This window comes from Macrotis lagotis, chromosome 5, assembly GCF_037893015.1.
Source record: "Macrotis lagotis isolate mMagLag1 chromosome 5, bilby.v1.9.chrom.fasta, whole genome shotgun sequence".
Lineage (NCBI taxonomy): Eukaryota > Metazoa > Chordata > Mammalia > Peramelemorphia > Peramelidae > Macrotis > Macrotis lagotis.
In genome coordinates this window covers 249,239,430-249,265,020 of record NC_133662.1, presented here as the reverse complement: position 1 = coordinate 249,265,020, position 25,591 = coordinate 249,239,430, and the positions used below count along the sequence as shown (strand labels likewise).

The window sequence follows — 25,591 nt, the reverse complement described above, 5'->3', positions numbered from 1 at the left end:
ATCCTTGGGAGCACGTGGTACCATGTTATAGCTGGCTTGAAGCCTGGGAAGAGCATTTTAGAGCCAAAGGATTGAACTGGGAATGGATGAAATGGGTACTGGTACTTACCCTTTAGTTCCTTTGACTTATCTACAAATTAGGAAACAGGGTGTTTGAAATAGGGAAAGAACAATGGCTTCAAGAGAACCCAAGTTCAAGTCCTGCCATTGACCATTTCTGCTAGGATACGTCTCTTAGCCCCCTCTAGGCCTCAGTTTCCTCATTTATAAAATGAGAGAATGGGAATAAATGCCTGAGTTCCCTTCCAGTTCAAAATTGATAATTCTGTGTCTCCTCTCTGGTCTGTTAAAAGAAGGGTTGGAGTTCATGGCCTCCATATTCCCATCTCATTCTAGAACTTTGATCTTATGAATCCTTCCTGGGTCTTAATTTCCTCATTTTACAAAAATGAGAGGTGCAAGGTTCACTCCCAACCTTATATCTGGTATTCCCTGATGTACATCACCTTTGACGTTAACAATCTACCATCATTCCCACCACCCTTAGAAATCATGAAGGTAAAGAAGTGACATTTTTCCTTTTCCTGGAAACTGCATTCTTTACAAGTAGCCAGGTTCATGGGATCATATGCCCTAGGCCAGGTATTTTTTGCAAGCCTGGTCAGGATTCTTGATTTCTTAACTTGAAGCCGAATCACATCAACTCCCCAGGCAGGGAGATGACGCACGTGCTCACTTTGGTCTCCTCTAGCCTGATCATCCTTACCCTTCTAGGGATGGGGAGAGTCAGCATCAGAGGAACCCAGAAGGAGGAGGGGGCTTATGGAAGTGGGGAGTGTGATAGCTCCGTCCCTGCAGATGAAAGCTAGCTTGCTTGTGAATTTTCCAGAAATCTTCATTTTGTATGTGTCCTGCAAACTTAGAGACATAGCTGGCTTCTCCTTCGTCTCCTTCCTTCCCATTCATGTTGGGGTATGAATCCACACTCTGGCACATGAACAGATGGCCCATGGTGGGAGTGTTGGATATCAAGAATTAGGCCTGGTGGGAGTTAATGTGGGATAAGAGAGGAGAAAGCAATACTTCTCCCTCCCCTAAGCTGTGGCTGCTGCTTCCTCTTCAAGCCTAGCCCCCAACCAGCTGGCTCTCACAGTAACACCATTGATCAAAGGGGGTGTCAGGTGAGGAGGGTGTAGATGGCTGAGTCCAAATCCATCCTGATTCCTGAGGCTGGGGACCTTAGAGCAGCACTCCCCTCAAGGGGACCCAAAATGGGTTGTGTTTGCATTTGTTCTGAAGGCTGTCTCAAGGTTTTAGGGATGGATTGTGTGACCCAGGAGGTGGAGGGTAAGGGGCAGGGAATGACTCGTCTGTCATGCTTACTGTGTCCGATTCCAGAATTCTTCCCATTTCTGTAATTTGTTGAACCTTGAAGGAAATGTGGGATTCCAGGGGGCAGAGGTAAGGAAGAAGGCTATTCTGGGCATGGGGGAACAGCCTGGGCAGAGGAACAGGAGTTGGCAACAAAGCGTGTATTAGGAACAGAAAGACGCCTCTAGCTCAGTTTCCCTTTCCACAATCATCCTATCTCTAACTTAGGAAGTCTAACCAGCATTTGGGTTTTTCCACTGGGGTGTGTGAGTATGTGTATTGAGGATGGGAGGGGGTTGGTGGACAAAGATGGCAGTAACCCTAAAGAGAGCTGAGTCAAGTAAATCTTTCTTTTATAAATTTTGACTAGGGGAATCTAGGCCAAACCCCAATTTTAAGTCAAACCCCGAGTCCCTCAAGTTTGTACTTCCAATGTGGGAACATAGAGAAGTGCCTTTGGATAGAAGGACTCAGTTCTTTGACCCAGACCTACTTCTTTCAAGGCCTTCCTCTAGAAACCAGAATCTCAGAGCAGCCAGCCAAAAAAGGCAGCCCTTCTGTGGCATCCTGCTTTTATGTTAATCCAGACTCAGGTTCCTTTGAAGGCACCTACAGCGCCTTGGCCTCTGCATCCAAGCGCAATCTGCTTTGGATAAAAGGAAGGGAACGCCAAAGTCTTTTGAATTTGACAAATCCCTCCAGCCGTGGAAAGGAAAAGAGGAAATTAGACCAGCGGTGCTGTTAGCACTCACAGGCAGAGTTGTTGTCGTTGTTGTAAGTCAAATCAAAACCTCTTTTTGTCCTTTCAGAAGGCCGGCTATGGGCTGGATAGATGCTCCAGCTATGGGTTGGGTAGTTGCCCTGTTCTCCATTTTATTTTCGCCATCTTCCTTAAATGTAAAGATCACATGCACCACATTGAAAATCATATGCTTTACATTGAAAAGTCAGGAGAGGGTGTGCCAAAGAAATGGAGGTTTAGACCACAAGTAGAGAGAATTGGAAGGGTTAGGAAGTCATTGGGGCCAGCCCCTTCTTTTCATAGATGAGGTCCAGGGAAGGTAAATGACTTGCCCATGATCACACTCTTAGCATCCATTGTTCAATCACCACGCATTTGTTAAATGCTTCCAACTTGTCAATCACGTACTAAGCTTTGGGGATACAAAGAATCAATCCATCGATCAATAAACACACACACACACACACACATACACACACACACACACACACACACACACACAGTATTGCCCTAAAGGAATTTCTAAAGGGGGCAAAAGAGAAAAAAAGCATTGTACTGTATACCAACTACTGTGCTTACTACTTTATTCTTTCAGCAGTCTTGAGAGGTAGGTCCTGCTATGACCCCCATTTTACAATTGAGGAAACTGAAGCAGACAGGAGTTGAGAGATTTGCCTGGGATCATATAGCTAGGAGATGTCTGCAACTGAATCTTAACTCAGATCTTTGAAAGTCCAGGCCCAACTCTCCAAAATGTATGAGAAATAAGAATACAAGATGTATGCAAACTATATGGAAAGTCGTCTCTGAGGGAAGACACCAGCAACAGGGTTGGTAGGATGGGTGGCCTCCTAAAGAAGGGAGGGAGGGAGGGAGGGAGGGAAGCCAGGGAAGTTATGAGGCAGAGTTGAAGAAGAAAAGCATCCCAGGTGAGAGGGACAGCCAGAGTAAAAGTCTGGCATTGGGAAATGGAGAGTTAAGAATGAGGAACAGCCAGGAGACCTGTGTCCTAGAGGAGTAGTTTCTCATATTTTGATCCCAAGACCTCTTTTTGGCTTAAAAATTGACTGGGGACCTCTCAAAAAGCTTTTGTTTCTGTGGATTATAGCTAGCAAGATTTAGATATTAAAATTAAAATGTCTTGGGATTATTATGAAAATCATTTTAACCTCATGGGCCCTCTAAAAAGGGTGTCAGGGATCCCTAAAGCCTTTTGAGAATTGCTGTCATGGAACAATATTATAGAGGGGGAATCCAGGATAGGTGGCTTGGAAAGGTCTGAAGGTACCAGGTTGGAAAGGAATCTAAAAAGCACAGAACTGAGATATTTGTGGCTGTTTATCTTCCTGGCATCTGCTCACCTGGCATCCCTACTCAGGGCCCCCTGAAATTCCACATCAGCAAAAATCTTCAAGCATTGGCCTGACTGGTTCAGTAGGGGGAAAAAAATCCTGAATATTCATTGGGGAGCTAAGAGTTGGAACCTCCTTTTCCTCAGGAGGCTTTAGGGGATGAGAGAAAGAAAACTGAACATAAGGAGCAAAAGATGCATCTTTGAATTCCTTCCTCTGATCACCCCCAAAATGGCATCAACTTACATACAGCTTTTTGCTTCTCAGTATTGAATATTATTATTTCTCAGAGGGAAGGAAAGAGACAGAGAGAGAGAGAGAGAGAGAGAGACTCAGAGACACAGAGAGTCACAGATTGAGAGAGAGAAGGGGGGTGAGGAGTGAACAAAGGGATGTGCACAAGATCACAAGCTCTAATTTTTCAAGATCCAGCTCAACCTTTACCCTCTCCTCCCATGATACTTCTCTATTAGCATATGGACTTTTCCAGAAAGCAAGATTAATGAGTCATGGACAAGTGGGTAGCAAAGAGAGTTAAGTCTGTTGATGGTCTGAACTTCTTTGCTGTGTAGGTTGGTCAGTCAGATGTGAGGACCAATGTTTGAATATAGATTCTGTGTCTAAATAGGATGTTTTAAGGAGGGTCCCCCCCATTCATAGACATCTTTTCTTTCTTTGTGGTTTACAGTCACTCTGAGATGTCCAGATGTAAAATTTCTTTCTCTACTTCTTTCCTTGGAAAAATATTTGTTCCTCCCTGTGTCGCCGTAGTAGGAGTCATAAACCAACACCACTCGAATTATTTATTTCCCTCTGTTGTGCCAAAATGATCAATTGTAGCAGCCCATGGTGTGGGATTAGACTTTAGAGCAGGCAGACCATGAGATATTGCTGCATCCACTCAGAGAGTGCTAAGTAATATGGTTTCCATTTAAAAGTCACCAGTTTAGAGAATCGAGGGGAGACATCCAGTAGGACTGGGGACTAGCTCTGTCGGATTAGCCGGACATCTCTAAGAGATGAGACCCAGAAGGAGAGTAGGTAGCATAAAAGAGAACTTCCTGGGACCCTAGAATGAGCCGACCAGCCTGGTCTATGCAACCTGAAGTCTGGATTAGAAAAGTAGAGCCTCAGCCTCCTCAGAATGGGAATCCTGTTTCCCAGTAACAGTTCACACTTGACCAACTGGCCTCCACTGAGACTCCATTAGCCTGTTCCTGGGAAGCAGTGAAGGGCCAGTAGAGCCGGTACTAATCTGGAGCTGATTCTGGGCCTGTCCTCTTCTCATCTTGTCATCCTTACACACTTAGTGACCCCAGAGCCATTTTGTTTCTAGATGTCTGGAAGAAGACTTGGTTTGAAAAACAGCACCCTGGAATAGACAGGAATGTTTACTCATGCATTTGTTCATTCATCTGTTCTTTCATTGATTTATTCATTTATTCATAATGGCAATATAATATAATATAATCTGGATTATTATGAAAAGACCAAATCTGTGGACCCTGTCAGCCTAGAGAATTTCTGGGAGACAGACAAAGAAATGAAGTGGTCTGCATAGGGTCTCAAGCAGAGTAAATAGCAGGGATAGTACTTGAACCCAGGCTCTTTTGTCCCCAAGTGCAATCATCTTGCCCCTCCAGCCCCTTGACTTTCCAGCATGGTGGTCTCATGTGCATACGTGCCTCTGAATTTCATTTGCATTTTTCTTTTCCATTTATATGTTTTTATGTATCTCTCCTTCCTGAGTTCAAATCTGGCCTTAGAAACTTAATAGCTATGTGATCCTGGCAAGTCACTTCACCCTCTCTGCCTCTGTCAAATGAACCAGAGAAGGAAATGACAAACCAAGAAAACCCCAAATGAGGTTAGGAGTCAGATACAATGTAACCCAAGAACAACAACAACCCAGCTATTATATATCACTGAACAAGGTCTTCCTGACCCTGAGGTGGGCTCTCCAACCATCATACAATCTTCCCTCCCACCTCTTCTGTGTGTGTGTGTGTGTGTGTGTGTGTATCTTGATATATCTATATAAAAATGTTTTATATACACACAGCAGTATAATCTAGTCTAATAAACATTCATTGAACACCCTACTATATGCCAGACACTGCTAAGGATACCTTCAATAAATAAGAAGACAATCCCCACCTCAAGGGGTTTACAATCTAAGCCAACAGATAGATATAGATACATTATTTCAATGTTTACAAGCATTTTACTTCCATTATCTCTTTTAACACAGTCTTCCCCAACAATGCTCTGAAATAAGTATTATGCCCATATTAGAGAATTTAGGTGACTCATCCATGACCATCCATCAGAAACAGGATGGGAAGGCAGTCTTCTAGTTCTAAAAACCAGCTCTCTGGGCCCAGCTGTGTAGCTCCCATATTCTTCTCATTAAAGTGCTGGTGAAATAAGGACCACTGGCAGAGGAACCATTGAGACCTTATTGTCCATAAGTCTTTAGGTTTAGGTTTTTTTTTTTGGTAGAGCATTTAATAGAGTATTTCCTTGAATGTTTATTTAATATATGCAGACAACACAATCAGGAATTTCTTGATAATGTGCTAAAATGATGACTTGGTTACAAAAATAGCCCACTTTATCTGATATTAAAAACTTTGATTCCCAAAAAAGGAGCAAGATTTATGATCACCAAAGTACATCTCATAAGAACATGGGACCAAACATTTCAATGTAGAAAATATAGAGAATTTTTAAATTGGGTATAAGGTCTTGAAGACTCATTGGCAATTCACACTTTATTTGTCTTTACTTTTAAAACTGCATAATTTCTTAGTATAAAAACTTAAAAAATACACTTTGATTTACTGATACAAGGTTTCAAACTACATTTACATTTTAAAATATAACTGTAATCATTGTAGTACCTGTTTTTCTGGATTCATAAAGCCAAAATAAGTTAATGAAAATTAATAAGGCATAGGGTAACATTGTCAGTGTGTATATGGTCTAATGCAAATAAATTAAACACCAAGCTGAATTTTTTATTTTTTTATTTAAGGCAATGGGGTTAAGTGACTTGCCCAAGGTCACACAGCTAGGCAATTATTAAGTGTCTGAAGCCAGATTTGAACTTAGGTTTAGTTTTTAACCATGGGCGAGGCACCATAATCAAACCAGTGCAAGACAGGGTCCCTGCTTTGGGGGAGTTTTCCCTCCAACTGGAGCTGGAGTAGAGGAAAGCCTAGCCTCAGGAGAAGAAATGTCTAAGGTGAAGCCTCCTGATCTAAGAATGGATAGCAACTCCTGGAGGAATTCACAGAAATGGGCAGAACTCTGAGATATTCTAATGTGAAAATTTACAAAAGAGGAAGAAAAATCTTAGAGAAGGAAAACATTGCCCAAGGCCTGGCAGGCTTCTGCATAGGAGTGGTCATTATGGTAAATCTCTTTGCTCCCTCTGTCTTTCAGGCCATTAGTCTCCTAAGGCCCCCTGCCCCTGTCTTCCATGAGCTCTGATACCAGAGATTTCAACATAAAGTAATAGAGCATCCATAGGAGATAGAAGGCTAGTTGTGTGTCCCTGGGTAAATCATTCAACTTTTCAATGGCCCAGGCCACTCTCCAAGCCTGGAAGTACCTGTCTGCATTGGTGTTAAAGAGTACCCTCCAGGAGAGGTCTCTTTCCCAGGGAAATCATACATCTAGACCTGATAGATAGAGGAAGAGAATGCTAACAGTTGAAAGAAGCAGGAAAGGCCCGAAGTTTCTGAGGCAGAGAGGAGGAGAAAAGTTTCCATACCAGCTAATAATACAGTGGCGTGAACATCAAGGGAGCAAGGGGGAATCATGTGAAATCAGGTTGGGAAGGCAGGCTGGAGGTTAAAATGAGGAGGATCTTGAATGTTCGCTGGAAGAGATGGTCTTTTATTCTGGAGGCCAGAGGGAGCCCCTGAGGGTTATTGAGTAGGGTGATTTGATTGAGGCATCGATATGAAAGACAGGGGAAAACCTGGAAGCAGGAAGACCCATTAGGTAACTTTGGATGGTCCAGCTGATGGGTGTTGAGGGCTTGAACTAGGGTGATGACAATGTGAGTGGAGAGAAGGAGAGGGATCAAAGAGACTTTGATCCTCTCTAGAGGCAGCAGCCACTCTTCCACCGAGGAAGACACCTCCCAACAGTCTCAGAAAGAGATAAAGGTTCTCTATTGTACCAGGGTTATTAACAGGAGCTTAAACCTGAAGCAGGACAACACTTATCATGCTCACTATTTAAATGTCTTCAAAAAAAGGCAATGGACTCACTGCAGCTTGCCCAAAAATTAATAATTGTGGCCATTAGAGAGAGAAAAATACAACCAATTTTTAACTGGAAGTAGCATTGATTGTCAGCATTTTCAAGCTGAAAGAAAATTTGGAGATTCCCTAGTCATAGGATCTAGATGCAGAGCTGGCATCTCAGAGGCAGCCTAGGCCAGTTCTTCATTTCCCAGATGAAACTGAAGCCCACAGAGAAGTGACTTAGACACTGTCACTTGGGGGAGAAGTAGACAAGCTGCAAATCTCAGACTTTTTTCCATTATATTTCCTCTTCAAGGCACCAATGGAAAAGTGAAATTTAAGGTCACATTCTAGAATGGAACCCCAGGATTCCTGCCTCCTAGTCTAGTACTCTTTTGACTTTGAGATTGTTATCTTAAGTTTAAATTCTGGGACTTCTACACCCACCCCCACTCCCAATGAGGACCTTTACAAATTTAACACCTCCCCTCTCAAGTTAACTCCCTCCACAGAAATAGCCTTGACCTCATCCTAAGACCTTTTTTCCCCCAAGCCAAAGTTCTCTGGCAAGATGAGTTTTATTTTTGTCTCTGCCTTCTTAGTATGTGGTGATGATGTTAGTACTTCATTCTTGAAGAATCCCATGACATCAGGGATGACAAGCACATGAATTGGCTTTGAGTAAATTGAATTGGCTCTGAAGCCATCTGGGTCCATTGGCCAGATATGAATCAAGCTGACTGGAGATGGCCCTGGATGTGAGGCAGTCAGGGCTAAGTGACTTGCCCAAAGTCACACAGTTTATGAGTGTTAAGTGTTTGAGGCCATATTTGAACTCGGGTCCTCCCGACTCCAGGGCCAGTCTCTCTTCACTAGCAAATCATTGCTATTGATCAACTTATGGCTTGTGGGTTTCATAGAGGATAAACACACTCATAGGTGAGATCAGTGTGACTTAAAATTAAATTCAGCAAACATTAAGCACCTACAGTGTTCAAATCTGGCAATCAACCAAGGTGGGCTGAAGGTATGCATTTATGCATGAATGAACATCATTAGTATAAAATCTTTCCATCAGAAGCCCGAAATAATAAGATTTTTTTCCAAAGAAATTTTTAGCTTACTTCTGCTAATTCACAGTACAAATGGAACTTCGAGTCAGTGCTTCCGACTCTCAGAATTTGCCATTTGAGAAGTAGCAAACACACACACACTTAGTTGTTAAACTGCTAACAATGATAACTTAGGATGCATTTTTGAGATTTGAGAGAAGAGAGGGGGCTCTTAATTTAGCTCCCTCAGTGTTTTATTTTCAGCTGGCTTAATCTGTAAACTTGGCAGAGCTCTTTGGATGTTTCAGAAACATGAAGTATTTTAAACATCTGAGCAATTTAACATTTAAAAGGAAGTTGACTCCCCCTGTTGAGTGGCTGCTTGTCATTACTTTTTCCCCCCACCAAGGCTAGCTGGACTTAAGAGGGAGCCAAAAGGCTCCAACTGTTCCTAAGCAGCCACCTCTGGAGAGCATTATGTCAGCCCTCCTCAATCTATGTCAACCCGGTCGATGTGTTCCAGCCTAGGTTCCCCTAATCTTTAGATTAAGATTCTAATAAGAGGAAGATAAAATCTCCATAGACAAGCTATAATGGAGCCAGGTCTTGGTCTTTGTACTCAGTGTGTCAAGGTCTGGTTATCCAAGCTGTGAATGGCACAGACCTCTTGATTCTCCTTTTCTCCTTCCTTGCCTTCCCCACCTTCTCCAGACACACACACAACTTTAATCCTTCTAGAAATAGCTTCTTTGGGATTGGGAACTCTTCAATCTCAGATTATGGAAACTAAAGAAGATAGAGAATCTTGAAAGAAAAGAACTGTGACTTTTTTCCTTGTCTTTGAATCCCTAGACTCTAATCTAGTGCTTGTCAAATAGTATACATTTTCTAAATGTTTTTTCATTGAATAAATGGGATCAGTAATTTAGATCTTAGAGAAGGTATTATTAATTTTGTTTGTATCATGCACACCATCATGGAAATCTGGTTAAACCCATGGATCATGATTTTTCAGTGCAGAAAATAAAATACATAGGAATAGAAACTCTATTGAAGATAAAGTTATCAAAATATTTAAAATACAAGTTCACAGATTTTAGGCTAAGAACATATGTTTGTTGGTTATTCAGGTGTTTAGTCTTGTACAACTCTTTGTGACCTCAGTAAGGGTTTTCTTGACATAGATACTAGAATAGTTTGCCATTTCCTTCTCCAGCTCATTTGAAAGATGAGGAAACTGAGGCAGATAGGATGAAGTGACTTGCCCAGGGGCACACAGCCAGGAAGTATCTTTGGCAGATTTCAGCTCAGGAAGGTAAATTGCCCTGATCCAAGTCTAGCACTAAATCCACTGAGATGCCTATCTACTCTGGTGTGGACTTGAGTCCATCTGTGGCAAGACTTGAACCCAGGTTTTCCCGATTTGCAAGTCAAGTGCCTCACCCATAATACTACCCTTGATTTTACATTTGAAGAAATGGAAGCCCAGAATGGTGAAATGACTCACCTACTTTTAGAGATGGTGCATTGATTGAGAAAGGGAGTGGATCTTTGTGGGAACTGATTCCTCTATTTTACAATTTAGGATCATAGATTTTGAGATGAAAGGGACCTTTGAAGCCATCGAGGTCGATCCCTTTATTGTATAGTTGAGGAATCAGAGGCCAGGAGAGCTTGGGTGATTTGTCCAAGATTATTATCCATATATATATATATATATATATATATATATATATATAAATATATGTATATATATGAAATATATATATATGAAATATATATGAAATAACACTTATCTGGCCTCCTCTCCAGTCTTTCCAGTTTTCTCAGTCTTTGGGAAAGGGCAATTTGTGAATTATCTCCATTCTCCCCCACACCTCAACTCCCTACAACTGCTGGCTGTCAAGAGATCTTAGTGTGAAAATATATTCAGATAGCATATACGCTATTTATAAGCATCTATACAAGTCTGCATTTACGTATAACTTTCCTAATCCCTGATTATCGGGAATGAAAATGGAAAAGGTACCGTGAAAACTGTTGCTCACACAGTTAGAAACTAGAAGACAAACTCTGTGGCTTGTTTTTGTTTTTGTTAATGGAGCATCCTGTGTGTGTAGGTGCCTCTTTTCCATAAGGAGATCCTGTGTAAATTATAGGGAAGAAAAATTGGATATTCTGCTTTATTGGCTCTTAATGGTAACTGAACAGGACAGAAGGAAGGTGAACAGCTTAGCTGAGTGAGTTGCTTATGGATATTGTACACTGAACCAACACTGAAATGGATTTTCCTTGAATTTCTCCATTTCTCTTTGAGCTTTCGAGTTCATGGAAGCAGTTTTAAAATGTCATCTCATGGCATCTGTTGGCCCAGAAACATATATGTTTCTTCTGTGTGCTAGGCAATAAGCATAGTTTCTAGGGATGCTAAGAGGTTAAAAACAAGCCCTGCCTTCAAGGAGCTTACAGTTGAGGGGAGACAACCAAAAAATGTACCAAAAATCTTGTGTGTCTATAAATCTGTGTGAAAGAAACTATAGAACAAAACAAACTAGAGGCAGGATAACTTGGACATTATCAAGGCAGGAAAGGTACTGGTATATCAAGGGAGCTGCTGTTAGCAGTCTGGAGCCCTAGCCTCTCTTTTGCATACTAGAGAAGCTTCTAGACTGAAGGAGTGTTGGTAGAGAAAAGAGTTCTGGGGATGTCAGCAGTTAGAAACAACCCCTGCCCTCGAGGAGCTTACAGTTTAAAGGATGTTTAACCAACAAAGATACAGACAGGAGGAACCTCAGGAACAGATAAAAGAGGACCGAGGCCGGAAATTGTGGAGCTGAGCCACAGAGGGAGGCAGCAGCAAGGGCTGGGCACAGAGAGGCCCCTAGGCTGACTTTTCCAGGAGGGGTTCTGGTCCATGCTTGAGAGGCACCCCCCCCCATCACCATCTCCACCTTCCCAAGCCCTCCTTTTCTGTCCCCTCCTCGCCTCCCAGGCCAGGCCTCGGCCTAGGGCATCACTAATGACCTCCAAATTGGGAGGGGGGGAGATTTTTAAGAGTAATGGAGTTTGTTCCAGGCAGGAAGCTCTCAGATCGAAATGAGTTTGATCTAAATGCCAAAGGAAACAAGATGCACCCGGTGTCTGGGCAGGTTTCCCCCACCCTCTCCCCAGACCCCAGCCGATTCCAGGAATAAAGCTGCATGCCCCCCCCCCCCCAGCATGCCCCTCGCCTCTTCCCCCCGGGGTGTGCTGCATCACAAAGGTGGCAGTGGAGTGCAAAGTCCGGAGCCCTAAGCCCCCTCCCCAGCCTGGGGTCCCGGGCCGACCCCTGGCTGCTTTCTCGCGGGGGCTCCTGAAGCTCCTTCCCGGCGGGGCGGAGGGAACTGGGGAAGTCGAGGCCAGGCCCGGGGGCGGGGGTCCGGGGGGCCGCCCGGGCCGGCGGCGGGAGAGGGCGCGGGGAGGGGGCGGCGCAGGGGCGGGGCGGGGGCGGGGCGGGGCGGGGAGGGGGCGGCGGAGCCCGGCGCGGGCTCGGGGGGCCGGGTCGGAAGTCCCTGTGCCAGCCGCGGACAGGAGCGGGAGCCCGGCCCCGCGCCCAGACCCCTGCCAGCGCGGCGGAGCGGACCCGGCTCGCGGCTGCCCATGGAGTTCACCTGAGATGTGACGGCGCCGGGAGCCCGAGAGGCAGCCTCGGCCCGCGCCGCCCCCGCCCCAGGGCGCCCCCGGGCCCGGGGCCCCAGCCCGGCCCGGCCCGGCGCGCCTCTGCCCCCCGCTCTCCTCCCTCCCGGCCTTCCTCCTCTCCTCCTCTCCTGCCCGCGCCCCGCGCTCCCTCCCTCCCTCCTCCGCCGGCACATGGTCTCCTTTGTCCTGGCGCCGCCGCCTCTCTCTTAGCTCGGTGCGCGGTGGCGGCGGCGCTCTCGGCGCACACTCGCGCACACTCGCTCCCCCTCGCGCGCACTCACGCTCTCTCGCCCCCCCATTTGCTGCGCCTCCTCGGGAGCCGGGGCGTCGGGGGGCCCGCGGGGCGGCGGATGGGCGGCGGGCCGGGGCTGCCGGCGGCTCGCAGCGAGGCTCGGGGCCGGAGCGCACCCCCGGCCGGCCGGAGTGGCCCCGAGGCTCGGCGCGGCGTCCCCGAGAGCCCGGGCAGAGCTGGGGCCGCCGGGGCCGCGCGCTTCTCGGGGGGCCGCCGCTCTTCCCCGGCCTTCGCTCGCCTTCCCCCGACTCTTGCGGCCCGGGGAGCTCTGGACGCGGACCATGAACTTGGGGCTGCCGGGCCCCCGGAGGAGTCCTCGGCGACCAGGTAACGAACGCCCCCGGGGCAGCCCGCCCGCCCCTCCGTCCCCGGGCCCCGGCGCCCCGCTCCCCGCTCCCCGCTCCCCGCCCGGCCCGGGCCTGGCTCCCCGCCGCCGCCCTCGCCGGGCTGCCCGCGGCTCGCACAGCGCTCGGGGCGCCCGGTCCGCCCGGTCCGCCTTGCCCCTTCCCCGGGGCCGAGCGTGGAGGGAGGAGCAGCCCCATCCGGCCGGGGGCTGCGGCGGGGAGCGCTCCCCGCCCGGCGCCCCCTCCTCCTCTGCCGCCCCAGCATGTGCAGCTGGCCGGCCTTTGTACTTTTCTTTCTTTGAGCAGCGAGCTCGGGAGCCCGGGGGCGCCGCTCCGCGATGTCGGAGGGGAGACGCTGGGGTTCACTTGAAGCTAGGACTCTCTTTGGGGGGCTTCGGGGTGCTCTGAGGCCTCGCACCTACGTGAAGGAAGGGGACTAGAACTTTGCCGGGGGCAGGGGGAGACGCGCCCTCCCACCACCACCCCCACCCAGGCCCCCCCAGCCCCTCGTCCCGTGCCCACGTCCCCCCTCCAAGATCACCCCCACCCCAGAAGGAGACCCTCGCACGGATCGGGGCGGCAGGGCTTTGCTTGGACCTCGGAGGAAGGCAGGGAAGGGCCTGGGGAGCCCGGGTCCCCCGCGCTCTGCGCCGCCGCCGAGGCCTTCGGGAGCCAGGCCGGGCCGTCTCGGCCCGACTTTGCCCGAGCCGGGCCAGGCTGGACCAGGGCCGCCCATGGGCGCCCCAAGCCCTCTTTTCCCGATGAACTTGGCGAGCAAAAAGTTCGCTCCCTTCAAAAGAGGGGTCTCCAAAATAGCGCCAAGCGCCCTGGACAGAGCCGTCCCCAAAGGGGGAGGCGAGAGAGGAAAAGTTGGAAAGGGAATGGGGCTTCGCAGGAACGCGCTCCCATGTTCGAGGCCAGGACTGGCTGCCTCCTCTCAATTCGTAAATGCGGGGTCGGAAATCCTGGCCGCTGGATGGCTAGGGCCCGGGGACGGCTCGGCTCCCCCGGCAGCCTCTAGCTGGTTCTCTGCTCGCTTAGGCAAAAGCAATGATTTTGCACTTGGAAATAGGGAAAAGAAAAAAAAATCCGGGGAGAGAGAGAGAGAGAGAGAGAGAGAGAGAGAGAGAGAGAGAGAGAGAGAGAGAGAGAGAGAGAGAGAGAGAGAGAGAGAGAGAGAGAGAAGGAGGGAAAAGAGGGGAAGAGATAACAGAGAAAGAGGGAGAGAGGGTAAAAGGGGATCCTTGATTGGCAACAGCTGTGGATGCAGCGGCTTCCCTGGGTCTCTCTCCAAAGACCCAAGGGAGAAGGATGGATTTGATGGTCACCCAAAGGCAGACCCTAGTTTAAGAAATTCACTGAAAGAAAACAAGATTCCCCCTTCTTTGAGCCTTCCTGGAAAGGGTGCGACAGCCCGTTCATCCTCCGTGAAGTGGCTCAGCATTAGCAGTTCGAGATAAAGCCAAAAGAAAAATCGGTTCAGGAATTGGGGGGGTGTTGGGGAGGCATGGGGGGTGGGGGGGAGAGATGTCATCTTTTCATGAAGGGAAGAGGAAAAAGAGTGTGCAAATCGAGGCCCAGGCAACCAAATAATTCATAAAGTTTTCTGAAGATGCAATGAGAATTAATTCTATTTAGTTTTCCTCCTGTTTGGGAAACAAACAAAAAAAAAAAACCACCCGGTTCATAGAGAAACAGCTGTGTTGTTGTTTTTAAGGGTATTGGGTTCCTTCAGAGGCTTAAATGACTGGTTGAAGGAGAAAATCCCCAAACAGAGTCAAGAACCGAAATCATTGCCTTCCTGCTATTGATTCATCTGGAGAACTCTTATGGGAACCAGACCTAGGAGGTTTTAGGCGTTTGTGCTTAACCTGCCCCAACAGGAAAGCTAAAATTGTCTTTTTCTTTCTATGTGTGTAGTAAATGTATTCTACTAGTCTCTATAACTCTCCTTGTAAAATGATTTCTTTAACAATTTATTGTTGATACTTTCAAAACCACAGCCTTGATTTAGGCATAAATATGTCTCGTCAGGGTAAGGAATCTCAGGTCATTTTCATTTAACAAAACAAACACCAAAAAGTCACAGCCTCTTTTTTTCCTCTATTTAAAAAAATGTTTTGACTTTGCTTTGACAGCAGATTGTTGGAAGAGGGGGGCAATCAGTTGTCATGAATTTCATGGATTAGAACTGAAGGGATAGAATAACTAAGTGAATCCTGATATGTAGCAAGACCTTTGATTATAAGGTGGAAAACTAAGTTTCTAGAAATCTTGCTTTGGGTATTTAATTTCTGTTACACCATTCCTTTAATTTAAGATATTTTTCTGGTTAGTGGATCTTTTTCTAGCATCTCAAGGGGATAGTATTTGAGTGATTTCCTTCCCTCTTATCTCCTTATTTGATTGTTTTTGCTGATTCTGATTAGGAAGAGCAAAAAACATAGCCTGGCCTTCAGTCTAGTTGTGCTTATGAGGTATTTCAGGTTTGAAAAAAAATCTCAGCCTATTTTTAATAAAATTATACAAGATATATCAAATAAAACCCAATTTGGTATTATAAAGGGAAATAATGTCTTCATTAATTATTGAGAACGTTAAAAATCTTAAGTGCTCACTGGATACTGGCTCATAAGTGAATGGAGTGAATATATGTGTATATATGCATATATATATATTTTTTTTTTTTGCATAATCCTTGGGAACCCGAGATAATTTTTTCCTTTAGAAGCAAACTGATTACTCCACCCTTCATGAAAAAGGGAGTTTTTAGTTCTTTTAGTGTGGACACAGCCACAAATTAATACGGGAATGAAACGATAGAAAAATGGTCACAGAGAAAGAAAAAAAACAACATGACTGACTACTATTAATATAAAAATCTACCTTCTGCCATCTATTCGTCATTTTAAAATAATAACCATATTTATACATAGAAAGATTTTTTGTTTCCCTTTTGGGAAATCATTCCTCAAAAAAGGATGGTTTGGGAAGCAACAAATCTAACATTCTTCATTTCTTACTTTAACCACAAGCTAGGTATTTTTGCTTTTGTTTTAATTCATTACTTAATATTTAAAAAAATCTTTTGCCATTTTTAGAACCTACAAATAGGTAATTCTGAAAGAAACATAGTATTTTTTTAATTGTCCCTGTTTTATTTCTTGAAATAAAAATGTGTCTGATGAAATTACCCTTTGAGGAATGATCATAATCTATTTTAGTGAGCTTTTTTTTTTACCTAATTCAAAACTGCTTTGATAATCATTAGGCATCATCTTTAGGAAATAGGGTTAAAAGAAAGGACAGAAGGCTTTAGAGTGGATGGAGGTTTTTACAGGTTAAAATGCATCTGATTTGGAAGACCAAGGTCAAACTATGGCTAATGTATAGGGGAAATGAAACTGATTACGAGCAAGAATTTTAAAAATAGATTTATATGAGAATTGTTTTACTTTCTAGAATGAAAAACCAAAATTTGAATGATAAGCATTCTGGTTTCATGAAAAAAAAATGGCAAAAATAGTCGAGCATTCCCCCCAAAAAAAACCACAATGAAGCTTAAGAAAGAAGTGTTTTGAAATAATAGCCTGTCAGTTAAATAGCAAAATCATTGTGTGACTAAATTGAATGACTTTAGACCATAAAAACAGGTTTTATACTGATAATATGTAGAACAGAATACAGTTTTATTTTATATTTTTGAGGACCCCCCCCCCATCGAATAACTGCACTGCAGAGTTCATACTTATGGTCAGATAGCACCACCTTATGGATGACTTTGTGGAATTGCAGCTTTTCATTTTTCTGGGCCCCTGGTAACTTGCCTGGATTTCTCTGAAAATTTAACACATTGATGATACAAAATATTTTCTTTTTTTTCTTCTTGTCTTACAGGTTTCTGATGCCAGCTCAGAGAAACTTTTCAACACTGCTGTAAACAAAGGTAGGACCGGTTTACTATGTGGCCTTTTGAATAATTCAATGTGTGCTCATCATTGGGCTCCCATTCTGGACCACGCTTAACTTTTTTAACCTGTCTCCTTGGGAATTAGTTGCTATCATTATTTTGCCGTCTTTTCTCTGAAGAAGAAGGAAAAAAGGATAGGGGAGAAAGAAGGATGATTTTTAAGCAATCATTGGCCTCTGAGACAATTATCAATACTAAGTAATTCAGATGAGTTTGACTTAAATGGTCATGAGGTGGCTGTGATGGTGAATGATTGTCCTAAGGATGTCTTAACTCCTCTGTTATTTATCAGTGGGTAGAGAATCCAAAGTAGCCCATTTGTACCCTGACGATAATAACCAACAGCTGTTTGGAGTATTTTGCCGGAGTGATGGCCATAAACTATGCTTCCCTATGCTTTGTGCTTTGGGTCAAGTTAATAAGCGATAGATAGGATGAAATGGAAATATGCGCTGTCTCATTAATTTCTCCCAAACAGCAAGAGGTAGTGAGAGCTCCTAATGATGTAACAGTGCATTAACAGAAAAGTGGTCCTAAATCACCACCCATGGGCTTCTTTCTGCAAGCAGCAGTGTTGGAAATCATGTGTTGGGGGGGGGGAGGTCTCCCCCAAGTCCCAGATTGCAAAATTGTAGAATTTGAAAGGCTTTGATTACAATGAACTCTTTTGAGGCCCATCCCTTTTCTCTTTTGTGTTACTTTGCCCGGTTTTGTGTGTGTGTGTGTGTGTGTGTGTTATAATAAATATATTACAAAATATATGTGTGTACATACATATGTTTTATTATATAAACATACATACACATATTTATATAGATATATTTATCTATATCTATATAAAATTGGTTCTGCCTCATAATTGCTTAGCAAAGATGATAGTCTTTCCTCTTTCCTTTCGCCATGTCTTAAATGTGTAGTTGGTTTTTTTTTCCACAGTATTGAAATCTGTCTGAGCCAAAGGAGTCTTTAATAAATTGAAATTTGAACCACTTCTGCATCATCTAGTTGTCTGGGCTCATCTTTTCGCCCAGCGATTCCTCGGCTCCGGCTCCAACCGCAGCTATTCTGAGCATCCCAGATTATGTTAGAATTTGGACCGAATGGCATTTTAAATAGTACATTATTTTTAGGGTTCCCAGAAGGTGCGCCTGCTTACTTCCACTGCGATTACTGGCGCTCCCAAGATGACTTGGGATGCATATTGAATTTTATCTTTTTATTGCATAATGGAGGAGTATTCTCGTTTTATGTTTCATCATATTTTTTGATGGACTGAAAAGTTTGTATAAATTTGTTATCCATAATCCTAAAAGCCAAATAAAGGAGAGGAGACGGGTAATTCATAGGCCTGCCGAGCTCATTCATAGGCAGAAATGTGTAATTGTTTATTGCAGATTTTGAAGAGGAAAGAGTGTTTGCCTGGCGCTAATAGGGCCTTGTGAGAAAACAGAATTTGTTTCCTTTTCCCATAGTAGAGGTTGGGGGAAAAGGGGGAGGGGGAAGATCTAGTCACTATAAGGATTCCCTGGGCCTCCCCCACCCAGAAGTGACTGTATCTTTATTTTGCTAATTTTGGGGGGGAGGTGGGAGCTGTGGAATGTGTCTCCCCCTCTTTTGGGCCTGGGCCAGAAGAAAGGGTTGGGGGCTCAGTGAATCAGCATTCTAAGTTGAATGCCTTTAACCAGGGTGGAAGAAGGAAAGTGATTGATGAAGGGGTGGTGGGGGGAGGGGAGAGGGCCCCCAGCCTGTGCCTCTTCCCTTTGGCTGTTTTTTTTTTCTCCCTTCCTCTTTCCTTTTTCCGAATCCAACATTTCCCACATTTTTATTTTTGTTTACTTACAGAGTTTGATTTGTGGCATCTATTTGGTGGTGAATGGTTCTCCCCTGACAGGGGCCTTTCTTCTTAGCTGCTGTTCTTGGGGTGATTTAGTTCCCTTGAAAGGATTAGGGTTTCTTTGTGCGGCCTAAAATCAACATGGGCTTTTTTTCCCTGAGCTTTGCTTGGGAAACCATACACAAATAAGCTTTTTAGTTGATGGCAGATTATTCCTTTGCCCCTTATTTCCATCCAAATGGGGTCTTTCTTTTCTCCTCCCCGGTTTCCCCCTAATGCCATATGCTAATTTCTGTGGGGGACTGAATGACAAGGGACCGAATCAATGGCTATCCAGGTGCTGCCTGGAGGCTGGCTGGTCCCTGCCCCCACCCCCTTCCCTACCCCCACCCCCCTTGGGAGAGGGAGATTAAAGTGTGTGTTGGGGGGGCCCGAGGGGGTAGAAGCACCAGGGACAGTTTTGTTAAGGGGATTAGTATTCAAACTGCTAAATTTCGAGAAAACAACTCGAGAAAAAGTGATTCATTGTGTGTCTGGAGAATCTGGGTAATTGCCTGTAGACAGGTGCAGGGGTTCTCATTACGGCCTGGTGCTTCTGGGGCTGTTTTTACTGGGGGAGGGGTGGTGGGGACTGCCTGGCTGACAAGGCCATCAAGGACCTGTCAGTTTGATGCCTCACGTCAAGTTCAGATTCCCCAGGAACCCCCCCCCCCCCAGCTCCTCTCTCTCTTGAAAGCCAGGTCTCCCTTCCTTGTCCAGTGTTCTTGGCCAAGAGCAATAAGCAGCCCTTCGGGGGGCAGGAGGGCATCCAAAGGGGCAGATTTCCACCAGGTAATAAGGCAAGGGGCTCTTCAGCAATAAGCAGCCGGGGGGGCATCCAAAGGGGCAGATTTCCAACAATTATTGGGCAAGGGGCTCTTGAGCAATAAGCAGCCAGGACGGGCCATCCAAAGGGGCAGATTTCCACCAGGTAACAGGGCAGGGGGCTCTTCAAAGTCTCAGTTTAACCAGGGTGTTAGGGAAGGCTGACAAGTGGAGGGCCCTCCCTCCCTCCCTCCCTTTCCCTCCCCCTCCCCTTCCAGATGTTTAAAGCTACATATCACCTCTCCCTCTTGGGGGTCTGACAGTTTCTAGCCTAAGAGTATCACGGCGTTAAGCTGCTGGTAAGATTAAGCTGCTGAGACTGGCGGCTGGTAGATTTGGTCCATAAAATTTCACCGTGGGAGACCAGGGCTAATCTCACAGCCTAGTGATAGCCGGGGTAGATGGAAGCTTTTGATGTTGGGCTTGTGTGTCTGGAGGATAGAGCACCAGACGGACAGATAGACAAACAGATAGAAGGCCTGCCCCGTTCCTCACCCTGTTTCAACAATCATTTAACCTCATTGGCTCGATTTTTTTTTCTCACCCATGGTAATACCACTTAGGACCTCTGTTTCCCCAGTGACCATCCTGGGATGAAGAGATGGTTAATTAGAATAAGAAACATCGGTAGGAAAGGTCTGTTGTATATCTTAGTTGTCTGTCTTGCATCAGCCCTGCCCTCTAGCTACTTGGACCAGAAAAGAACTTTCTGGTAGGTGTGTTATCTTATTTTTATTTTTCTTATAAAGTAAAGCATCTTTAGTCTTGTGGGAGTCTGAGCTGGTAAGGTTATTTTGGCTGTGAACTTCTTGTGAACAGGGACTGCCTTTTATTTTATTGGCTATCCTCAGCTCCTAACACCTGTTTATCATCCTCATCCTCATCATCCTCATACATAGATGTTTAATAAATATTGACTGACTTCATTTTAGGCTTCATTATAAATACTCCCCTTCTTCAGTATCCTTTCCATATAAACAACAACAGTAGCAGACGCAATCTGAATCTTTGCTGAATATTTTCCCTGCTAGCTCTCCACCTGGATTCTTTAAGCATTACAAAATATATCAAGCCCACTGCTAAACACCAGAGCTAAAACAAAAGGGGGAAAGAGATTGCCAACCTTAAGGAGTTTACATTCTGATAAGCCGCTCCATATGTCTTGGAGTCAGGAGGGTCTGAGGTCAAATCGGCTTTGACACTTAACTAGTTGTGTGACCTTGGGCAAGTCACTTAGCCCTCATTAACACCAATCTAAGACTATCTCTAGTGATCCTGATTCACATCTGGCCACTGGATCCAGATGGCTCTGAAGGATGAAGTGAAGCTGGTGACTTAGCACAGCTCCCCCTCATTCCAATACATTTCACATGCATGTCATAGCATCACCTCCCTGATGGCATGGTCTTCAAGAATGAAGGATCCCTGATGGCATGGTCTTCTTTGAGAATTAAGGTTGATTGGTTTGGTTAGTCCTTGTCCTTTATTATGGAAGAAGACCAAAATGACATCACTGTGTTTGAGACAAATGACAGTGTGTCTGACTGTGGCTGATCAGAGCAATAGGAGCTTGGAATACTCCACCACAAGTTGGGCACAAATAGTCCAGTTGAACATTTGGAGTGCTTTCTCTAAACTTCCATATGTCACCTTTCCTTTTGTGAGAATGAATGACAAACATCATCAATATACTGATGGGAAAGACTGTAACTAAGGTATTGCTAGATATGAGTAGAAGAAAGGCAATCTGAGAAGGGAAAGTGCTAGCAGATGTGGGGATCTGGAAATGCCTTCTGAAATATTGGTAGATTTTGATTTGAATCTAGAAGAAATTTGAGAGGAGGAGATGAAGTGGCAGGGAAATTCCAGGTATTGGAATATGGGCTTGTGTTATATTTAAGGAGCTACAGGCAGGCCAATGGAAGGTGGAATGTGTGGAGAAAAGTGAGGCATGGTGGAAGCCTAGAAAAGTAAAAAGGATTGGCCAGGTTAGAAGGAGCTTCCCATGCTAAGAAAAAAGGGTTTATTTTGGATAAGGTAACATGGTCAGATCTATATCAGGAAATGTAATTTTAGTCTGTCACTCAAAGTTTTTCTTTCAATGGGGTTATGGTTGTGCCCTTTCATCTTTATTGGGGTTTAACTGTTTTGGTGGTGGGGGGCATTCATGAATCCAACTTGGTGACTGAACCATTTGCCAAAGATAAAATTAATTTTCCAGGGAGACAGTCTGAGACTGATATATCCTCACTTTTTGGTGGTTGATTAAAGACAAAAAACTGATTCTCTGCTCAAGAGTATCCTGAAATGTTCTAGATATTCCCTCTTAACTTGGGAATCACCCTCAGTCATGCCTCTGGTTGACTTTCCTCAAAGGACATCTGATCCTTGCTTCTATCCTCAAAATATGCTTCATTTTTCTTAAGTCTTAAATGGGACAAAAGTGTAAGTGCAGTGAATATGGCTTGTCTGGGCTGATCACAACCTGCCCATGTGACCCTAGGGAAGATTCTTCATTTCTTTGAACGTCATCTGTGAAATGAGGTGGTTGAACCCTTGTAGTTCCCTCCTGGCTCTGAATTTGTAGTCTATGATTCCTTGAGAAACTCTTCTTGGGGGCAGCTAGGTGGTACAGAGGATAGAGCACACCACCCCGGAGTCAGGAGGTCCAGAGTTCAAATCCAACCTCAGATACTTAATAACTGTCAAGTCACTTAACCCCATTGCCTTACCCAAAAAATAATACCCATAATATCTATCATTTTTATGGAAGTGTTTAAAAGTTTGCAAACACTATCCTTTCATTATCTGATTTGGTGCCCAGTAGCCCTGGAAGACTGCCTGACAACAGGGGGAGGAATAGAGGCAAGAGAAAACAGGAGTCAGGGAGATGACCTGTGGCTGGCTCTTGCCTCTTGAGTTCATCATTCTCTAGGCATCTCTGAGGCTTATCTTCCATAATCAGGATGGACAGACAGGAAGTATCAGCTATCTATTGCATCTTTGTGTTCCTCTCCCTTCCCCTGCCCCCATCTCAATTGAAATTTGCAGGTAAGTGGTACATCCCAGGATGCCCATGGCCACTTTTCAGAGATTTACCAATTAACCCAAGATTCTGGGTCAGTCTGTCTTGTCCTCCAGGAATTCTTTTCCTTTTTGGAAGCCTTCCATCCACCCCCCTCCAGATCTGAAGGGGCTGAGATTTTTCTCCTGGTTTCATAGACATTTTAATATAAGCAAAAATAATCTCAGTCAGCCTCTACCTGTCAGTTGGTGGCTTCCTCACAAGGTGTTTGTGGAAGAAGAACGAATTCAAAGTGTTGGCAGATGAGCTGCTGGGCTTATAGTCATGAGGACCTGGGTTGGAAATCCACTCTGGCCAGCCAGAAGCTAATCTTGGGCAAGTTACTTTTATCCTTTCTCTGCCTCCATTTTTTAAATGTAAAATGACCTAGGATGGAAAGGGGAGTTGGGAGTGGGGGGCTGCTTTGAAGGTCATTTTCTGCTTTAAAAGTCAGCAAACTAAGGGTCTACCTTTCACTCAGCTTTTCCTAGATCTTTCCAAGAGGCTTGGTGGAGCAAAGAGACCCTGATAGGCAAACTTCTTTGGTAGAATTTGAGGGTTTAGTGTTGATTGGTAGGTTGGCACTTAAATTAATCAGTCATTTTGGACCCTCCAGGCAAGCTGTATTGAGTACTAGACTGGGGGTTGAGAGAACAAATCAACAACAAAAAAAAATTGTGTGTGTGTGTGTGTGAGACAGAGACAGAGACAGACAGAGATTTAGAGCCCCCGTCCAATATCAAGGAACCACTATGTAGCACTATCTGATAAGAAACTGAGACAGACAACAATTATTAAACACTTACTGTTTTCCACAAATTGTTCTAAATGTAGAAAGAAAGCCAAAGGCTGGTCACTCAACTTAATATTTATTTTGATGGCGGCATGTCATGGTGGATAGATAGTTGGCTGTCCTTTAAGTCAGACTCAAGACTTGCCTCTGCCCTACACTGTCACTTAGCCTCTCTTTGCCTCAGGCACAGTTCTCAGATTATTAACTGTCAGGTGGGTTTTGGTCTCCCTTGGTAGAGGGAACCTTCTTTCTAGAAACTTCCAACACTAATGCAATCACAGGTCCAGTCAAAAAATAAATACAGATGATGTCAGCTCATTGGCTTTAATCAGGTGAAAGGTCTTTGTGGTTTAGTGTTTCTTTGGGTTTTTGTTATGTGTTGCTGAAACTGCCTGGACAAAGAGGACTTAAGAGGCTGGAGGCAAGCTGCCAAGATGTCATTTCTTTTAAAGACCATAAACTGGACTTTGAGGAAGATGTCTTTAAACTCAGACCAGTTTGTTGGTTTTTGTTTTTGTTTTTTTGCAGAAGAGAAAATTTAATCATGGTAGTGAATGTAAAGATAAATGTAAAATATATGATTTTAGGAAGGGAAAGTTGGGGGGGTAGATTCTGTCTTGAGCAGAAAAGATGACTTTCGTGTGTCCCCTGTACTTTGGGATTTTTGTCATAATGAGAACACTACTAGAAATTATATTCCCTTTTATTCAAAAAGACACAAGGGCATAGTTACAGTGCAGAAAGGGATCTCCTGTATTACCAAGTCCAATCCTTCTGATCTTACAAAGAATCCTAGATCCAGAGCTGAAAGGAGCTCCAAGGCCATTTTAACAGATAGAATAGAAATAGCCTGGCACTTTGAAAGATAACTGGAATTGGAGGACTTGGTTCTAAATCCAGCTTTGCCACTTAGTACCTTTGTGATCTTGAACAAGTCACTTCCCTTCTCTTGACTTCATCTTCCCCATCTTCTACTCCCATAAAATGAGGGGTTTCAACTAAATCTGTAGTGTTAGTAATGATAAATTCTTTGAGGGTATGGACTGTGTCATTTTTATATTTTGATATTCCCAGGGCCATGTCCAACAAAAGAGCTTCATAAATGATTGTTATATTGGATGGACTTGTATTTGGGGGTAGAGTGAGATGGGTAGCCTTTTTGTTTGGTTTGGGGTTTTGTTTTTTTTTTTTTTTTTTAGAATTTTTGCAAGGCAAATGGGGTTAAGTGGCTTGCCCAAGGCCACACAGCTAGGTAATTATCAAGTGTCTGAGACTGGAATTGAACTCAGGTCCTCCAGACTCTAGGACCAGTCCTCTATCTGCTGGGCCACCTAGCCACCCCTGGGTAGCCTTTTGACAACACTATTGTCTTCTAAATAAAAAAAGGGAAAAAGTAGTTTTAGAGCCCCCATCCAATACAATATCAAGGAACCGCTATGTATCACTATCTGCAAGATCTTAAAAGAATCGCTACTTAGTATATCTATTTTTTTATATGTTATGTCCCTAATGGAAGGTAAATCCTCAAGAACAGGACTATTCATTTACTTTTTTCTTTATATTCCTAGAGATAGCCTTTAATAAGTGAATTGGCTGATATTTGAGAGCTATGTATTCTCATTTTTTCTGGCTACCTTCTGCATTTCTTTTTGGTCCAAAATTTTGGTGTGAAGTGTTTCTGGACACTTCTATTGAAGTTTTTTTGTTTTGTTTTGTTTTTTTTGCCAATCCCTCAACAGTGTGCTCCAGTCTTCACAAACATATTTTTTTTTACACATTTTGGCCCCATATGATTTTAGTCAGCTGAGCCACTTTTGACTTTCTCAAAAAGAAAACATTTCTCCTTGTTGAACTCTAAACTAAGATCAACAACCCAAAAGTCAAGTCTGAAGACTCCCTCGATATTGAGGTGTTTGGGAGAAGACAAAGGTCCTGACTGGGAATCCTTCCCAGAATCCTGGAGTATAAGATTTCCT

The 25,591-nt window shown here is 44.5% G+C and overlaps 1 protein-coding gene across 5 annotated transcripts in view; it reads left to right on the top strand.

The window, feature by feature from the left end:
- The window catches only part of AUTS2 (activator of transcription and developmental regulator AUTS2), a 1,198,592-nt gene that overhangs the window by 1,068,904 nt on the left and 104,097 nt on the right, over positions 1-25,591 (top strand). For all 5 annotated transcript variants that reach the window (XM_074189338.1, XM_074189337.1, XM_074189335.1 and 2 more), the window contains one exon: positions 16,988-17,036. In XM_074189338.1, coding sequence (XP_074045439.1) covers positions 16,988-17,036 — 49 coding nt within the window. The remainder of the gene's footprint in view (positions 1-16,987; positions 17,037-25,591) is intronic.